General features: G+C 29.2%; 1 protein-coding gene across 3 annotated transcripts in view; it reads right to left on the minus strand.

The window, feature by feature from the left end:
* Positions 1-868: 868 nt before the first annotated feature.
* LOC111036384 (cytosolic purine 5'-nucleotidase) overlaps positions 869-21,253 on the minus strand; it is a 39,337-nt gene continuing 18,952 nt past the window's right edge. For 2 of the 3 annotated variants that reach the window (XM_022318399.1, XM_022318398.1), the window contains exons 2-12: positions 20,142-20,215; positions 19,770-19,887; positions 17,388-17,483; positions 16,883-17,029; positions 14,604-14,697; positions 13,115-13,297; positions 12,842-13,016; positions 12,521-12,743; positions 11,085-11,322; positions 4,316-4,480; positions 869-3,074 (exon numbers count right to left, since the gene is read on the minus strand). In XM_022318399.1, coding sequence (XP_022174091.1) covers positions 2,895-3,074; positions 4,316-4,480; positions 11,085-11,322; positions 12,521-12,743; positions 12,842-13,016; positions 13,115-13,297; positions 14,604-14,697; positions 16,883-17,029; positions 17,388-17,483; positions 19,770-19,887; positions 20,142-20,215 — 1,693 coding nt within the window. In that variant the 3' untranslated portion in view covers positions 869-2,894. The remainder of the gene's footprint in view (positions 3,075-4,315; positions 4,481-11,084; positions 11,323-12,520; positions 12,744-12,841; positions 13,017-13,114; positions 13,298-14,603; positions 14,698-16,882; positions 17,030-17,387; positions 17,484-19,769; positions 19,888-20,141; positions 20,216-21,253) is intronic. The other variant, XM_022318400.1, reaches the window with a different exon arrangement.

A 21,253-nucleotide genomic window follows, 5' to 3' on the forward strand; every position in this document is an offset into this window, starting at 1 on the left:
CTAAAATACTTTCTTCTTATATAGGTAATATTAAAAAATATGAAATCATTTCTTATGTTTAGGTACTTTTTAACACGTTTTATACTGTATGTACATCTTATATGTTATATATATATATATATTTATATTATATTTGAATATTTGAATGTAACTCAAAGGTATATTTAATTTTTTCCAATTTTTAATCTGTGATTTTTTCTCTAGTTATTTTTATTTATTTATTAATGTATTACTATTTATTTATTTTATTATTATGTATTATTATGTATTATTATTATAATTTTTGTCCGTCTAACTTATAACCATTATACGCATTAAGTCAAACACACCTATCGGTACACTCGTCGCGCACAGTATTAACGTTACCTACACAAATGACGGGTGTACCACACCAGTACCAAACTACTTTACTATCTAAACATCTTTAATCATAGCGAATAATATATCATATTATAAATTATAATGTAATGTCAACGCGACGACAGCACGCGTCGTTGTCTTGACAAAAGGGTTAATATAGTTAAATTATTTTATTTTTTAAATAAGTAATAACATGTAATAAAAACTATTGTTTATTAAAAAAAAATTACATATATATATATATATATCATTTACTTATTTTATTTAATTACAGTTTAATATAATATGACAATTTTCATTTTCTATAGCTCACATCGAATAATGATACAAAATAAAACCAAAAAACAATAAATCACACAAAAACGATACCTTTATTATAATATAAAGTTGACGTATCGATTAAACGATTTTACTGCAAAACATAATAACTAATAAGTAATTTAATATAATATATATTGCGTAAAATACAAAAACAACATAAACACGGATGTTTGTTAAACGCATAGTATATATAATAAAATATTAATAATAATAATATTGTCGGAAAACTAAGGAGAACAATTTGTTGAAACGGCGGCGCTCGGCAAAAAAACATTGAGCGACTCCGACCGTTTCTCTGTGTTAATCGGCCGAAATACGCTTTGGAATTGAACTGCAACTTTTTCAATAATCTCAATACCTATACACAGCATGATATTTCATTGGAACATTTCATATGAATACCCGCCCACGTTTACATACATGTTGACAAGCAGCGACTTAAACATTGGGGAAGGAGTCATGTTTTTAAATTGCAACTTCAATTTTCAATACCGTTTTTGAGCTAATGATGATTATTAATTAATAACTATTTTATTTACAGTTAATTTCGACCCGACGACTATGTGCAGGCTCTAATATCAAAATTTACCGAAATAATAATATATTTTTTTTTTTGATTTATTTAAAAATTGAACATCGAACAAATATTCACAACATCTATATGTGTATTATTTAATATTTTAATTATGTTAATATTATTATTCAATATATTTTGTCGTGCCTAATAATATAATTGTGTCCCGTCTGCATGGTCTAAACATAATTGCTGTTTTTTTTTAATTTTGTTGTGTTTATGTAGACAAAGGATTAATATTTTAATAAAAAAGTTAATAACAAGTATGGTACTTTTAAGTAATGAAAAAAAAAAAAAAAAAAAAACTTATAAATGAATAATTAATTAGTACAAATTCATAGTTAAAACTAAAAAAACTAATTTTATAGATTAATTAAAAAAGGCGTTAAATAAAAAAAAACAAAATTAATTCAAAGTTTTAAGTTGTAAATGTTTTTTTAAATAAATGGTTGAATGTTAATATTAGAACCATAGTCAATGGGCAAGTTAAAAAAAACTGACAAAATGGCATTTCCGAAAATATAGTTGAAAAATGAATATTTAAAGCAGTTGGTGCTACTGCAGTAAAATTAATAAAAATACAAGTTTTACTGCACAAGAGGGTTGCAAATTTCTGATGTTCCCCTATAAATGTGTGTTCTATAACTACCTAGTTTGTAGAAAAAACTCCCCTTTCAAATACGGCCAGGAAATTGGAGAGCGTTCTTTGATGATCGGTGAATAAGTTGAACAATATATTTATGTTCAAAAATCGACTTGGACAGGATACGATACATTATTCGCCGAGTCGCCGCTTATAATATAATAATCACATAATAATAATATAATATTTATCTTTCGTTTATATAATAATAAAATACAACCTACGTCGTCCTATACCGCAGACTTGACCTGTATAATGGGTAGGTAGACGATTAAACCTATACAACATAGTATCATATATAATACTAATTACTAATAATCTCAGAGGTCGTTAAAAAAGTGGTAACAATGTTGATTGGATTTATTTTTAATAAATAACGCTTTCCACTTGAATCCATCGGTTACTTAACAAAATAAACTAAGTGGGCGGTACTCGATAAATTCCAAAAAATCTGTAGCGATACGAACCGGTCAGCTATACCGGACTTGTCCGATTTTACGCATCAACATTATAGGTGAATAGATAATGATTAATAGACAACGGCGGTCCTGCCCTGCAGAAAACGGTTTTCCGACGGCACTCAGTAAATTGTTCACCTGACATAATAATATGGGTAAATCTTGTGCACTTGTGCGATAAGAGCCATCGCGGTAACGGATTGGCAGAGTTACCTGTGTGGTAAAATGTAGGTAATTGGATGTTTGGACAACAGCAGAAGCTCGAGGAAAACCGTTTTCACAGTCAGCACGACAACGTTAATACCATCATAATTATGCGTAGGTACCTATAATCATATCGATCAAATTGTTATTAGGTACTATACGTGAAAAATGTGCGCGCGTGATCGTAAAAATAATAATAATAATATTAACGATACAGTATCAACAAAATGGCGTACATAAAGAAATATAGATTGTAAATAATATAAGTATTATGGTGTGTTGGTGGAAACGCGGTTGGGGAGAAAAAAATGTACAAATAAAATAATAATATAGTTTATAAGATAATATAATAGTTATTGTTGTCGTCGTCTTGGTCGGTTATTTTTTGGTCACGAGCTCTTCCTCTTCGTCCGAACAGTCTTCGTCGTGTGTGTGCGTCACTGACGACGGCACTTGGGTGCTGAACGTGGTTGTGCCCTGCAGCATCTGAGTCTGTGATCGGGAAAACACGAATCTTCAATAAAAAACAATAATAATAATCACATCGAAGTGTGACGCGGGAGGAAGGGGAGTGGCGCCCTGCTATTCGATCCCACCAAAACAAAAAACATTTTGTCCCCGAAAAAACGGTCACGTATAGTGCGTAAATTGCGGCATGAGGACTTTTGAAACGTATACGTAAATTGCGCTCCGGTCGCCAGGACATTACAAAAAACACGCACAGCGATACACCGATACATTTTCTGTTAGAATTAAAGTCAGGGAACAAAAAGTAGAAAAATGATGGAAAGAGACACATGAATTGTATACAAGAAAAAATGATAGAATGGAAAACAAAAAAAATTATCCGCTATGACTTTCAAGAATCATCGTCATACATTCATACAAATGTTTACCAGTTACTTAATTACTAATTTTAGATTCTGAGCATAACAAATTATTGTATAGTATTTACAATGATGTGTCTTTTTTTTATGTTAAACATCTAATGCAGCGGGTGAGACCTGCCGTGGGGTTTCAGAATCAGGAAAAAAAGATATTTTTTTACGCAAAAAACCAACTTTGTTCTTTTGGTTTAACTCAAAAACTAATAACCGACACTTGAAATTTTCAAAAAATATTTATATTAGTATTTTCCTAAGATGACCATCTATAACTATGAAAAATTGACCTAATTTTATAAATTATTCATCAGTCAGAATTTCGTTAGTTTTTTTTTTCATAGCTAACATTAGAAATTTTAATAGACGATTCCCAACAAGTTATTCTATTTTTATCAAAAAAAAAGTTCATCGGAAAGTTACGCTATTCTTAAAGCCATGAGGAATTTTGAATACCAATGAGTACATTTTTTAATCATAAGCAGCATAAACGTAAAGGCAGAAATTTGATTGAATTTTAGCGTTTTAGGGCTTAAACTTTTCTTTGCGAACAAGAAGTGGAGACTTTGAAAATGTCTCATAGTTTTGAGGAGTTAAGCGCGCCCCCCCCCCCCACCTAAAAAATGTATTCCTATACATAACTCAATTTACGTGGATATGTATAAAATATAGCCGGACTACAAATTACACAAAAAATTTAAAATGAACCTCAAAAAAAAGTGACCCGGCGGAATTGAAGGGTTTTGAATGCTAGATTTTTAAGGGGTTTTAGGAGTGTTCAGGATAATTCGGGTTGAAAGCCCTGCCACGCAGTTACGCTAGTCGCTAGTGATAGGGAAAGGTGGGAAAACCCCGTAAAAGATTCCAAACTCGCCTCGTCTACAGTCGTAGTCGCAGCGACGTTTTTATTGGCGTTTAGAACCGTTTCGCTAACAGACTTCAACGTCGCTGCCGCCGCTGCTGCCGCCGCGGTCGCCGCGTTGTCTTCTTTGCTCAGTCTCTGTTCGTGTTCGTGTGCCACAGTGGACTCGTGAGGCATCTGCAAGCACACCAGAAAAACATAAATTGAGGGCGTAAGACAATTTTCATATTAGCACGAAAATATTCCTATATATGAAAATATAGACTTATAGTGCAGGTAATAATAATTGTTAAAAATGATTAAATTTTCCAAATATGCATTTTTATAAAATATAATAAAATATGTAAATACAAAATTCAAACTTGTTTGTATTTAATTTCACGATTTCACAAATTAAATGTATATCTTACCTCGAATATACTACAAAAATCACAAAAAACATTCAAATTCAATACAAGTCCCGAACCTTACTAATAAATAATAAGCAATTTTTATTTAGATACTTCTAAAATACTTTATTTACAGACAACGAAATTGAAATAATATTATCAGACTATTTGTATTATAATAACCCATCTGTTTATTAAACTATTATAAATCTAATAAATAATAATAATGTTATCAACGTGTTAATAAATATTTATATTTAATAATAATATTTACAACTTATATTTAATGTTTATAATATTAGGTAACGTTATATTATATTATCTTTTATTGAACGAATATAATTGTTTTTATTTAAAATTGTTTACCTATACTCAATTCAGGCGCATTTCTTGTTCTCTATAATGGAGAGATAATATCAGCGTTCTAATTATGCACAGATGCAATGCACAAAATGTGAGACGAGAGCACGACCGTTATAGAAATGGCTATCATAATTGATTATGCAATATTATATTGTATTATTATTTAATTTAATATTATATTATTCTTGTTATTATTATTTTAAGCTTCACCATTGGCTTACCATCTATACTGTAACACACGTGGGTACGACCTATCCAAATAAAATTCTTTAAAATGACAATACCAACAAGGAAGACCATTTTTTGGTGGAAAATTATTTAATATTTCCTCCTTCCCTTTAGTAAGTTATACCAGAAAAGTTAATAAATATACTATACACATTTGTATGATTCATGTTATTAGAGAAATCGTTAAGAAAATTGGAAGCTTTAGAATAATATCGATTTTTTTTTCATTTTCATCAATTAATTAAAGTAAAAATCAAGCCTCTTTTCTGGAGCCAATGTTGCCATACAGTTGTAAAACTTTTGGAAAACACTGGTTTGCTTTTAAGAAGGGGACTGATTTATGAATTAACACCAGCTTTCCGGTATTATAATTTTAAAGTATTCGCTTAAATATGGACGCCTCCCTCTTCAGCCAGTGTCACTTTTTGGCCAGTACAGTTTCCTTTAAAATGCATAATTATAACAATAAACAACTGAACTCAACAATTTTTGTATATTATTAAATATGACCGTATTCAAAAATGCGATTTATTTATAAAACTATCACCTACAGCTGTGTATTAATAATTTTTTAATAATAAAATAAAATAGTTGACGGTAAAATGTTATAATGTATTATATATTACATTAGTCGAATCAAAATTGATTTTTGTTTGAGACAAATTTTACCATTTTCAGTCTTCACTCTTAAAAAAATCTTAATTTTCGACTTATTCGTGAATGCATATTTTAATAATTGTACCATCATAATTATTATTATATAGGTATTAATATAAGTCCATATTAATTTGTATAATGATATAACATTTTATTGTAAATTATTTTTTTCCACACAGTTGTAAGCAATAATTTGTACAAAAAAACATATTTTTGGGTACAATTATATATAATCAAATATAAAATTATCAAGTTCAGTTTTAATAATTATACATTTGAAAGAAAAATCTACTGTTCGAAAAGGGAAGGGTACACTTTGGCCGAAAACGGTGACACCTAATAAATACAAGTATGTAGTTAAAATAGGCACATATTATATAGTTCACATATATTATGTGACTATCGGCACCCTAACACTATAAAACACATCTATTTATTATTGCATTGGCTATTATTGTACAGTACAGAGTGTACATTATTGTACAGCGATGAAGACGATTATTTTTCATTCAATAATTATTAAATCGTTTTGAACCATGGAAAATATATCTTATTAAATAAATATTTCGATTATTTTGACCGCCTATATGTATACTTATCATTTATTTTCAAATAACATTAAATTATAAAAAAATTAATTCAATCTGAATTTATACTTCTGTATTGGCAATTTTGAGTAATTTGTTATTTTTTAATCGGTTGAAACCAAGAGAAAATGCGCAGCACTATAAATAGGTGAGCAGGTCATAACTACCACCTACACAAATGTATTGTTTTACTTTAAACATTCCAATCAGCTGATTTATTATTTTGTAACGATTTCAGATATTTGTATTCATTATATTATTATAAATACGTTATCTGAAATTCTGAACTGCACAAATTAAAACGTAATACATAATAATATGCGGTATAAGTACCTACGCATATATTACTATAGCTGTTATTTTTACTGGTCTTATACCTTTAATGATTTTTCTCTTTATTTGAGTTTTAAATAATAATGAACTTATAGCGGTTATTTAATTCATGCGTAATATAAAAGATAACCTATTCGATTAATCAACAATTAGGGTTAGGCAGGTAGTTAATTTTCAAAATCACATAGTACAAAACGATTTACTTTTTATTAATTCAAAAATATTAACATCACAAAACCATATTTTTCTATTTATTTAAACTCCAATCAATATTGTAATTATTCTTTAAAGTTCATTATTAAGTCCTCGACCACAATTAAACGTTTGCAGCGACTTAGTGAACGGCACACAGTGCCTCCACATTTCAATACGCTATACAAAGCAATGACCACCCGGCTTTTAGTGACGAATCCTCGCCCCACATAAACGTGTTCCCCAACAAACCGTAACTCCCCAACAACATTCTATTAGGCTATAGGTGAAAATGCTTAGTTTAATAAATAATAAAAATATTTAATAAGCTATTATTTATATCACGGTTAAAATTGTTTAATAATTTATTCCTGACTATATAGTATATACATTACTATAGTATAATATACAGGAAGTAATACTAATGGCCCGATTCACGTATATGAAGAGGAGACGGCATTGGCCATAAACTATTAAGCTTACTGGCTTACTTATACTATGGTAGTAACACAGTTAACGTGGTAACCGTAACAATAAAATACACGACCAGAAGTCGCTAAACATCCTATTACAGAGATGGTGAACCTATGACACTCGTGACACTCTGTGCCACGCGCATACTATTTTAGTGACTCACACGAATGTGTAAAAGTTTGATAATATGAAAGGTTTTTGAAAAAAAATTGAAGGGTTATCGAACTATTTGACACGCAGGGAGAACAAAATCCAACAAAAATTTTTATTTGACAAACTGGTACAAAAAGGTTCGCCATCCCCGTCCTATTACAATTTATTTTCTCGACACTTCCGACTTCAGGGACGGCTCTAGGTAGGGGGATAGGGGTCACGGCCCTCTCCCAAGCCGGTATTTCTAAAAAATTATGTATTGTTGAAAGCAAAATTACAAAAAAAAACCTACTATAATGTCCAAAGTTTTATGAAAATTATGACAGAAGTCCGCTTTGGGGAGGCAACTATATGTCTCTGGAATCGACACTGTCCTACTTTATGCCCATCCTTTGGCCTGATATCCCTTTCTATGTCTCTCTGTGCATTTCGTTTTAATCGGTGTTTTTACATATGGAATTCGTAAGTAAAATAATAACTGACCTTTGCACTATATAAAGGTATTGGGTGAATTTATAAATGGTTCATGACGAATTAAGACTTTCAAATAGCCAAGGTAATGCTGAAGTGTAAACGAGGATGCCAAAACAATGCAATGTTTTGTACCACCATTCAAATCTGGTAGAAATCTTATTAACTTTCTAAAAACAAAATTTCAAAATTAAAACCTAGGAACTAAAAATAAGACAGCCGGGGTATGTCAATCCTATCTAACGACAAATAAAACGGTGGAGAAATATAATAAAAAATATGTAAATAAAGATAGAAAATATATTAAAGTGTATGAAGACTTAATTGGCTAAAATGAAACAGAATCAAAAGAAACCAATCCGCCAAAATAGACAGAAATTGATCAAGAATCTAAATTCACATCAACAAAAATAGTGGAAATGTCTGAAGAAACAAATGCAATATTGAGGTGTCCGTTAAAGTTAAATTTGAAACGTAGATAGAGCATTCAATTAATGACTTAAGTAAAAGTTTTATTTGCAAACACAATTTACTGTGCATTTGTAACAAAGTGTATTTTTTAGCTAGTATTGTAGGTTATTGACTATAATTGTTATATTTTCGTTCACAAAACAATATAGAAAAGTATAGTCATCATACTATGATATAATATAAAATTAATGCTGAATAACATACAATTTTTGTTTCATAATAATTACACACAGTACACAATAAAGGTAGTGTCCATTTCATGAAATGAATGTCCATAAAAAGTATTTTCGTCAAAATTCATAATCTGAACGAATTTTACTTTATGGATACCCAGTTCATAAAATGAATAATTTCAATATATATTATTACAGTTCATACCTACTTCAGACATATTGTTGTTACTTTCATCATTATAGGAAGCAATACTTTGTAGCCATTATATAATACTTCTAAAACGCATATTAATGATCATGTAATAAAATTAAGTAATTTTTATACTATTGATTATCATACATTTATCATTTTTAAGATACTATATTAATATAATGCCTATTAGAGTAATTATTTGTATGAAAATAAATTAATCTAATCACGTACGATATATAATATTATAATTGTGACGAATCATAATTGAAATAAGTAGATTTTATAATGTATCATTGTATACTGATGAGTGATGAACAGTAAAAAATAGAACGCTTTTTTATAGACCTACAAAAATTAATATTTAGAAATAAAATGATAGGTATCTATAATAATAAAAAAAATACAATTTTTACTTCAATATATTAGTGGAAACACCATTTCATTTTCATTTAAGTAGGGGAATTTATAATTCCCGGATCTATAAAATCAAATTTATTAATATTTTGATGTCTGGAACACTTATGTCATCTAAAATATTATAACAATTACCATTATATATATAATTGTATACAGTTTATAATGCAAAAAACTGATTTGTTATTTATATGAATAAAAAAAAAATTAATAAATGTACTCATAATTATAAAAAGTAACTTCAAAATATCCATAGAAAATATTTTGTAACTTTCGGTAGGTACTTATAAAAGTGTGAAATAATATTATTTACTAAACTTAATGACATTTTAAAATATTAAGATTAACTGTATGCAATTTATGTACCACGAAGTTTCGAACCTATTCACACCGCTCTACGGTACATCGGTATTGACTTTATTTTGTTTTTTTTAATTCTTTTAATGTATAACTACGTGGTTAATAGCCGAAGTAACATTTTTTTTTTACATTGTAAATAATAGGTAAGGTTTTGAATTTTATAAGTAAATAAAAGCTAGTAATATTAAAATAATTATTAAAAAATATAATATGCAATTTGTTTTCGGTTAAAATTAGTATCCCTACCATATTTCTAACAGAAAAATAATCTGCTAATAATACCAATATAAATATATAATTTCTACTCTAAAAATAATTGTCTATCATATACAATGATTCAAATTACTAACAAATCTATTACTATAGAGAGTTACTCAATGATGAGGTTCACTCGTCACTCACTAAATAATGTAACTATAGTAACATAATAATAATAAAAACTACATACTCCAGTTTTCTTTTTCTTTAACTTGTACATATATGACATCATAAAACACACATATGTCAAATAAATTATAAAATCAAAATCTATTATAAAATACTATTAGCCCATTAACTTTGAACCTTAATAACAATTCTGCTCTACTCATTATTATATTAATGGGATGGAATTTGAAGATGTCGTCTATAGAAACAATAGTAACTATAACTGCACGTCTTGCAGTAGTATAGTTATGGTTTAGATAATTTCACGTGATTATTATGAATACGTTTATATATATATTCAATCAACAAAGATTTACTTAAATATTAATTGGGCACTAGAAAAATTAATCTACATGGTTTTAAAGTATAATAATATGATAATTGTAGTTCAACGGATGAAATGATTAGTTGGTATTTATTAATTAAATGCTCGATAAGTATAGATATATGTTTATAAAAAGTCAGATAATATTTCCTATTTTCAAGATTATAAGTCATTTGTATTTTATATTGAGTGTAATCGTCTAGTACTCTATTTCATCACATACCAAAAAAAAATATTTATTCGTCTACATGCGACTACATCACGTATGCATAAAATGTTTTGGTTGATATATCTAAAAGTTTATAATAGTCTTCTGCATATTTTTTACAAGGTTTTATGCCCGAATAGTGTATTATAGTATAAAATATGATAGCGGGTTACGTGCGGTTATCAAAAAATATTAATCGATAAAATTCAAGTATACTTTAAAAAAAAATGTCGAACATAAATAGGCAAAAACGACGAAAATTCAAATAGAAACATAGTCTTAAGTATAGATACTTAATGTTAAATATATAGCACACTATAATATATATATTATAATATAGTTTAAAAAAAACGATTTTACATACCAGCATAGCCGGTGCTCGGAACATATAGGAAAATGGATAGTAGATTAGATTTAAAAACGTCGCTGCATACAAGTCTGCATACCGCGTGACCTGAGACGAGAAGAAGGTTTGCCTGGACCCCGACCGAAAGAGACTACCCATCATTCCGTATGATAAATCCATTTTGTGGGTAACGTCACGCATCGCCATTCTCAGTTTTGAAATGTCTGGTTTTTCGTTGGTACTGCTATCTAAATTCCTATGATCGAAAACGAAAAGAAAAAAATCCACACGTTATGAAGTGATGTTAAACTATATTATTCTACACTTATACGCCTTATAATTATGAAATATATTAGTATTATGTAAGTACAAGAGGATTTATGTACATCGTCAACATGTTATATTATGTCTGATTCAGGAATTTTACAATTTTTTTTTTACATCAAAATAAAACCTAACGAAAAGTATATGCAGGAATAATTTTAAAAAACATGCGAGGATTTTAATAAATTGGTTTAGAATTGATTCTTAAATAATTTTACAATATTTTTAAATTATAATATGTTTAAACTTTTTCAAATTTGATTTTAAAATTATTCACATATTGACGATCAACATTCAAAGCAATCAACACAGTCAACTCAACAGCGAAAAATATGCCTGCGATTTATTCATTAGGATCCGGGGATGTATCATTGCTCATAATCCCAACTCAATAACCATTCATTAATCAGTGGATTAACGGTTTGATTCATTAGAATTCAGACCTCCGTTTTGAGCAGTGACGCCCAACCTTTTTTCCTCGGCGGCGGGCCACTTAAGTAAACAATTTATCTTAGGTCTTCAATCTTAATCTAATGTTGTTACATACACAATAGGATACAATATACATGAAGGTACATTATGTTGGACTTGTATTCATATCTTTTATTGACTACTCACTATTGAAAAGATTACAAATTGAGGTACACATAACACTTTGTAGGTACGCATTAGATTTAGTTTGACCAGTACGCTCTTTGAAGTGCACTCGCGAGTGGTATTAAGTATTCAATTAAATTATAATTAAATAATAATTTTACTTATTTTTGAATATTTTGTTTTATTAAAAAAATTTGTGACGGGCCACATGTGGACCGCGGGCCGCGGGTTGGGCATCACAGGTTTTGAGCGATAACTTCATGGCGTCATATATTTTATTACCTAGTTATTATTAATATAATATTTTTGTAATTATACATTTTAATTAATTAATTTAATTAGTTTTGGTGCTGCGTTTTTTTTTAAACATTTAAATTAACCAATCAAATGTTCTAAAAATAATCTGTAAACTCAACGATAAAAATACCACGTTCTACACAATGTAAAATGCGACATTCTAATTATCAATATTATTAAACCGAGTAGTGTTATGGCAGACATGCCGTGTAATCCGTATGTTTCGTTGCACTCACTTGTACATGTTTCCAAGAGCTATATCGAAATTTTGTAGTTCTGCAAACAGCTGACATTTGTCTGTCCACACATGCAGCTCTTGGACCAACTCGGGGACGACTAAAAATGTTCTCCAACCACGTATCTTTTTTGACTTGAGAATGTCACCAAATATATGATCTCCCACGTACAAGACGTCTTTTCCCTTAGCGCCGATGAGCTTGGTGAAAATGTCGCAAGAGCCTTTCCGTCGAACAAGACATAATACAATATAAATAATTAAAATAATTATACCATATACCGATTATTATTTGTAAGTAATGCATATCAGTAGAAATTACCTCCCGAATAAACTTGGCCTTTTAGCAGAGGCCCAATGTGCGTGCCCATTTTAAGAGCTCCGGTTTTGGTGTCCACTTGTCGCAGGATTGTGCCTTCGCTGAAAAACAACGGTTTCCTGGCATCTACCACCACTATATCAAAATAGGACTGCCAGTCTCTATGTGGCTCACTAGGCTACATACGATTGAAAAATATTGTTGTTCTTTAATATTTAAGTTTCTGAATTACATCGTCGACGAACGACTATGGTTACTACGAGTCGAACAACTTACCGAAGCACCGTGCGGGTAATCGAACAAATACGTCATAATCATGTTGGTAAACCAGTAATCACTATTGGTTAATAGAAACACCTTGGCGCCACTTTGCCGAATCCTGGCCAAGAACATGGGCAGCCTCGCGTCTTTGTTGACGTAATCGGATAAGTTTTGGATAGTTCTCTCTTTCAAATCACCCTGTTAAAACCGTATACGACGAAATAATCAAAATACACTTTTGAATCTATTTTAGTGGGTGTAGCATCTACTATTCTAAGGTGATATATAACCTAATACAATTGAACAATTGGACGTTGAGCGCCAAAAAAAATTTTTGTATTTTCATAAATTATATTGCAGTGTCTTTAAAAAAATTGCATTGTATTAAACTTTTAACAATTGGTTGTAGAATATATGAAAGTCATATTTTAACTTGCAAGGTAGGTTTTATGATAAAAGTAACTTGTAAGTGATGAGGTACGTTAACCTAGGCTCTGGGGATCCAATATATTTCTAACAGACAGCAGACTAGTTAAAAACATAATTTTCAGTTTTAATAGATAGAAAAACATAGATCTGGCAATCGAATCGCTGTCAGAACATTTGCCAGATGATTATTGCCCATTATAATAGATTCGTTTGAAGATAATTAATACGTGTGAAAGGTTAACAGAATAGAAGGTGACGTCAAGTTGCGTTATTTCCTCCCGATATTGATGGTTTGAAACCAGTTCTATTTAAAATAGAAAAATCGCACAAATAACTATATGCACAATTCAATAGGAGACTGAATACATAGAAACTTATGAGGAGCGTGATTTATATTATAATCACAGGGAAGCTGGAAATAATCTGCCTACAAAATTAAACAAGTAAGTACTTTGATGTAAATAAGAAAATTTTTTAAATGTTCAAGATATTTCGTTACATTAAATCAAATTAATTTTTAGTTAATTATATTTGGTTTCTATAAATTAAAATTATAATTATTTATAATTGTACAGCTCAGATTATTTATATTATTTATTACGTTTTTAAAAAATTTAAATTATATTTTATCATTGTATTTAAAATGATAATATTAATGTATTTATTATTATATATATATTATATACCTAATAAAGTATTTGATTGGTATACAACCTAAAATTATATTTTCATACAGCTCAAATTATTTATATTTATTATGCTATTTTTGAAGTCCAAGTGCAATCTAAAAGGTCGGATCCAATTGTCCATTTGCATACACATGTGACATACACGCATTCACCTCCTATTTATATCTAATAAATAGCTCAATGGGAACGGTTAGGTTTACTCTCAGTTCAAGGTTGATCCGATACGTTTTGGAAGTACCGGCTAAGACCATCACCTAATAATATATTATATATTATATCATATTATATATTGTGTTTTTTATCAGGCGTGGAAAAATAATCCACTAATACTTGGGGTTAAGTGTAATACTATAATAGAATGATTATAATATGTGCGTATATATTACATGTATGTGCATCCAGTCTACGGCGTTTCTCACGTCTTGGAATATAGAGTTGAACGACATTAGTAAATCGCCACTGCGTACTCCGGTTTTTTCCCTGTGCAGCACAAACAAAATAATATTATAATCATTACTACTTTTCGTAAAATATATTTTAAAGTCAAAAACAGCCCCATTTGGAGTGGTCGAGTGAATATTTTTAACGAATCAACTTATGACGGATAATATTATTATACCAATATATAACATGTATGTAAAAGCAGTGGCACCCAATATGAATTGTGTGTGTGGTAAATAAGTACTAAAAAAACTAAGAACCTGATAGTACGTGTTGTGGGATCATGACGATCCTGTCCAATTTAAACATATCGATAGGTACTATATAGTATCAAATAAACGGCAAGTGCGCATAAGTGTAGTTTTATTTATTTTTTCATGTAAAGCAAGGTGATTCCTTAAGGAATTACTTTTTTTACATAGTTTTAAGTTATTACAACCAAGATTTTATTTACCAATACAATTTTAGGCAATACCAGTAGAAGAATAATTGTAGGGACTGAACATGTTCACCAAATATTTTTAATAGCACTATTTAGACATAATATGATTTTCAAAAAATATTTCGGCTCTTTTAGAGCTATTTATAGACATTTAAATTTTCAACCATCAATTTTAGATTCTGAGCGGAGTGATGAATGCATTGATTTCACAATGATATGTGTTTTTATATTTAGTTATTTATTATTTTTTTTTTTTTTTGTGTGTATTATCACGGTTTCTTGCAGTGAAAGTGGTTCGATTTTCTTCAATAACAAATTTTCTGATAGGAAAGTGAGTAAAGTTTATGCATGCGGGAGATCAAAATTCAAAATTCTCAATAGTTTTCAAAAGCAACAAGAAAAACAAACAAAAAATTAAGGAAAACGGGAATTTTTAAGCGAAACTATTTTTCGCAAAAATCGTTTTTAATTATTCGTGTAACTCTAACAAAAATGACCGTAGATACATGCGATTTCACTGAATATTTGTGTAATCATTTTCTATACACCATTCAAAATATTTTGACTTATGTTGAACTAAGTAGAGACAAATTAAATTTTCGATTATTTTATTAAGTATATGTTATTCTTTTTAAACCCGAGTAGATAAAAAAATTTTCGCTCTGTCAAAAAACTTGAAAATGTAATACAACGTTCCTTGTAAGCTGTTGTTAATGGAAATTAAAAATAAGTTAAGCGTAAATCCACAATCATTTTTTATGAACGTTTAAACTTAAAATTTTGACAAAATTCGTAAAAATCACGAAAATTAGCAAATTATATTTAATTAGAAATTCATACAATTTTTTTATTTATATCTAAGATTTAATAATTTAATACAAGATTCCTTACAAGTTTGTCTACCTTTATCAAAAAAAAATATCTACCGGAAAATCAAATTAAATTTTTATGGGCGTTTGAAGTTGACATTTTTACAACATTGGATATTCACTCGATTTCTTTCGTAGCGATTTTCTTATTTTGTTGTAATTCAAAAACGAATTACTGTAGGCACTTGAAATTTACACCGAATGTTAGGTAGGTTTTTTTTTAGGTTAATTTATATACTTGATAAGATTTTCAAAATATTCTGACTCGTTTTAGGCTGTTGACAGACATTTCTATTTTTTTTTTTCATTTTTTTTTTTTCAATAAATATCAATAACAATTTTTTGATTGGGTCAAAAAGTACGACAATTGAGTGCAAGAATCTTGATAACTTGTTATAACATCAGTTAAAAAATATTAAAAATACATAAGCACGATTTTTTTTAAAAGTATTTAAAGTTCAAATTTTGACAATATTTATCAAGTTGAAAATTGAAAATGATTTTGTTGTTAAAAATCTATACAATTTTCAATTTTTATAGGTAAGGATTGATAATTTAAAACAACGTTCCATTCAAGCATCATTTTTTTTCCATAACTAAGAAGTCTAAAAAATATATAAATACAATTATTTTTTACAGACATTTTAAGTTCAAATTTGGACAAAATTGTATATTAACACAAAGAATAACGTTTATCATTTTTTTGTAATTCGGTTCCAAAACAGCCCAGTTTTACATAGATATATTTAATATTTTTCCAGAATCACTGATAATTTAATAATAATATTAATTCAACTTAGCGGTTACCGTTATACCCTAATATGTATATATATATTATATATTATAATAGTAAATAATATACATCAAATATTTTATGTACGTAAACAAGTAATATGAGCGGCATATAACAAACCTTGAGTAATTTGGCGAAGTGGTAAAATAATTTATCAGACAGGCCAGCAAATACGTTTCTGGCAAATTGAACAGCGTATTGAGCACGTAGACGCGGGACTCGTCAAGGAGCAGGAATTTGTTGGGATACAACTCGTACACCTGAGAACTGATTGTAAAAAAACACATGTATTATAATATATAATATATAATATAAAGCGTTTAGGACATATAATTTCATAAAACTCATGTAGGCGGATGTTACTTGTGTAAGTATCACACTATAACAGAATAAGCCTACAATACACATAATATGTAGCAGGTAATTCTTTAACAGTCAACGCTCATTTTTTGAAAAGCATAACATTTTTCGAAAATATATTGTGCATAATTTGAAGTTATTTATCATTGCAAAACATTTTCGAAATAAAATCATATTTTTTAAGTTTTCCCTTAACAACATACAGTGTTAATTACTGGAAAGCAGAATATTTGCTCCTGAGCACCCTGTATATAATATTACTCACTGTTTTAAAAACTCGAAACCTTGTACACAGACAAGTATGTTACCATAGGAATCCACTTTGAGCAGAGTGCCGTACAATGAATCGAACCACAAGCCCCTGGAAAAATAAATGTTTTGAGATGCTATGAAATAAATAAATACCTTAATAAAATAAACATATTATACTCTTCTAATCTGCCTTTTGCCTGTATACACTTTTAAAACTACTTAACGATTGGAAAATAATATTATACTTAATGGAGATTTATAGTTCTACTTTAAAATATGTGCTTTTACGTCATAAATCGATGTAAATAAGTAAATAAATATAAACATATAAACCTCAAATTCAATTATAAGTAAGATTTTTTAGTAACACAGAAACAATCATTTATACTTTTTATTTTTAAAATATTTTTATTACTTATTATGTAAAAAATGTAAAAAATTATAAATGGACTAATTTAATATTATAGATTGGAAATGTAGTACACAACTTTAGAACTCTTAATAAATATACAAATAGATGAACCACCTTAGTGCTCAACCTGCAGCATCAACTTAACAGTTAAGCACTTAATAACTGAGTGCCATAAATATGAAGAAGACGTCAAAAAACTCAACATCATTTTCACTTCATGTGGTCACATCGGTGTCAATATTTTACAACTTATTTAAAATTAAAGTTTTATAATTCACTACCTAATATCCGAGATACAAAATAAAATAGATCGAGAACTAGGTTGGCTCGTGAAGTTGGCCACGTACCTATTAATTTTTTTATTACAGTATAAAATATACAGGGTTTCAACTAATTGCAAATTAGTAGGAAAATATTGACACCAGTTTTGAGCCGATGTGACCACCTTTCCCCCGAGCTAACCACCATATGAGCTACCAGTTATTTGTGGCAAAAATATTAAGTTACATATTATTATGCAACTATATAGTTGCATATATAGTTGAACATAAGTTAAAAAATATAGGTACCAATCTAGAGTTAAGACAACTTGAGCACATTAGCACTAAGGGACATCGTGAAGTTGGACATAAATTTAAAAGAACATTAAATGCGACAAAAATATAAGGTTACAAATTATAAAAATGTTATTGCAAAAAATGGACTCTGATTTGGAATTGACTCGATAACTTGGAGAGGCGGGCAACTTCACTGATGTAAGTTTTCAGTTCTCACAATGTTATTTCATAAATTTAGGTGCTTAAATTATAACTTTAGATTAAATTTCTTCGAGTCATAATATTAAACAAGTGTTTCACAAATTTTAGTGAATCATTCAATGAATACATTTTTTATACAACCGTCATAAGTGAAAAATAGGTCAATAATATAATATACTACTATACTACTGTAACTTAAAGTTCGTTGCGTGTTAAAGACTTTCGACGTATTCTAAACTTTTGTTAAAATGTTGGACCTTTGGATTTATATGGTCGAAGTCTTAATACCTAATTTATATTGATTCGTGTAACTATGTGACTATGAGACATAATATACTAATTGCGTATAGAAACAGTAGAATCAGTTGCATCGCGTGAAACTTTGTGGACTTAGAGAGAAGGAAGGCCCCTTAAACACAAAAATTAAATGATTGAATAGTGATCTAATAATCTAATCTAGTAGTAGAATCTATAAAAAAAAAATAATAATGATAACAATTGATTTATTAATTATTATGCTTATAATTATAAATGTATTTATAACAAAAACATTGTAAGAACCTATACTTAAAATTAACTTTTCGAACCTTCGTTTGATTTTAAAAAACATAAGCTTCTCAGCTTTCTTTTATGTCATAATGAAAGTACTGTGGTTCCCCAACTTAGACATACTTGGAGGCTTAATACACAGCTGAGTGAAATCTTATTTGAATGTGACCAATTTGAACAACTAATTGGAAACTATTTTAAACTATATATTTTGTATTATTGCATGAATAATTTAAAACGTTTTATCGATAAACAATTTAGAAATAACGTTGTACCTAATCCATACAAATCAATTAATTATCAAAATCGTAAAACAATGTTCATTCGGAAATTTTACCATCATACAATTACAACAGTACCTATTGAATTATTGTTACAGCATTAAGTCGAGTGCGTAAACTATAGGTATAGATATGATTCAAGTACTTATCACCTACGAAAAATGCAAAGACAACTTATGCGGACTTATTGTGCATGTTAAGTTTCAAAGTCATTCTTCGCGGAAGGAAAGTTTGTCAAGTGATGATTTCGAAAATCACATCGTTCTCAAAAACCTGAATATTATATGCCTAAACTTGAAAGGAACCGCAACGGCCATACAAGTATATTACACCATATACGCTTATAATAAATAGCCAAATAGGTTATAGGTTATCCATGTAAGAAATGTACTTACCTCACCGGGAACATAGGATCGTACTCAAACTGCAATATTTGAGTAGGATATCCAAGCGATACGAGCCTTTCGACGGCCAGTGCGAATCCCAGTCTCTCGTAGGCCGGTGACTTGTACTCTGCCAACACAACGATGACAGCGGTAATGATAGTTTATAATAACATCTTACAAGTGATACAATTATATTTAGTAAAGACAATACATCCCGCACCCACCCCATCCCACCATAGATCCACATCAAGATCGACGCTTATGGTATAACAAAGCATATTACAGTATTAGTAATGTACAGGTACACCATTAAAATTATAGTATATTATATATTTTATATATTATGTATCCAGGCAATAAATGCCAATTACGGTCGCGTACCGGCCAACGTATAGTCCATGTCGAATCCATAGAATTTGATGTTCTCCAGGTGCAGACTCCTGTTGACGAAAATTCTGGAATGAAAACGATTAATTGTTTGCATTAATGCGAGTGGTCTATAAAACGGCCGCCGGCTGCAGTTTATCGATAGCCTAACTTTCCGTGAGGAGAGTGTGATAAATTATTAATTACACGATCAGTTGATTCGGGAGTTCGTCTAGCTGTATCGTATAGTGCCTACTATAGCGTATAATAATAATATAATACCTTAGCATAGGAACATGCGCGCCGAGCTGAAGAATGTTCGTTACGACGTTACAAGTTAATACGTTATAATAATAATATGTGAGACACATGCGCACAGAAGGGTTGATCAATATTATAGTGCGTAGATAACGATATTACAATTGACGATTTCACTAATCTCTAGCGGCTTTTATCGATCAAATTTTTTGTTATTTTGTTTATTATATTTTTCAAAACACACATAAAAACAGATAATATATTATTCAAATATTATATAGTTCGTACATATTAATATTAAAGTTATATTAATAAATAAAAATTACATGATAGCCAATAGGTACTTAACTATAATTATCAATAGTGCAACTATAATGCACCTATATTTATATATTATGTATTATACATAATAACATTACAGTATTCAACACATTTAAGTACAGACTGAATAGGCGCAAATAGAGGGGGGATTGAAGGGTTACCCCCCCCCCCAAACATTTCCTAAATGTTAGTTTAGGCTTATTCAATATTATAAAAATATTGCTTTAGACCCCCTCCCAAATCACAAACGCTATTTGCGCCTATGATTAGAATACAATGTATATGCCTAATATATTATATTCATTGTCGTAGTATGTGTTGTGGAGAGGGTGTCATCACTTACACTAAAATATTTTTTAGAACAATAATTTCAAAAACTGCAGACGATTGTTTAATCTAATAGCTAATAAATAATGTTGTTGATTAATAGCTGGTCAATTTAGTGTATATTTTATTTTTTTCAGTATATCCATTTTCTGATTATATTTTAACACGTTTTATAATTATTCATAGTTTAGAGTTTCAGACTTAAAGGTGTATAAGTTATA

The sequence above is a fragment of the Myzus persicae genome, unplaced genomic scaffold (genome assembly GCF_001856785.1).
Source record: "Myzus persicae strain clone G006 unplaced genomic scaffold, MPER_G0061.0, whole genome shotgun sequence".
Classification (NCBI taxonomy): Eukaryota; Metazoa; Arthropoda; class Insecta; order Hemiptera; family Aphididae; genus Myzus; species Myzus persicae.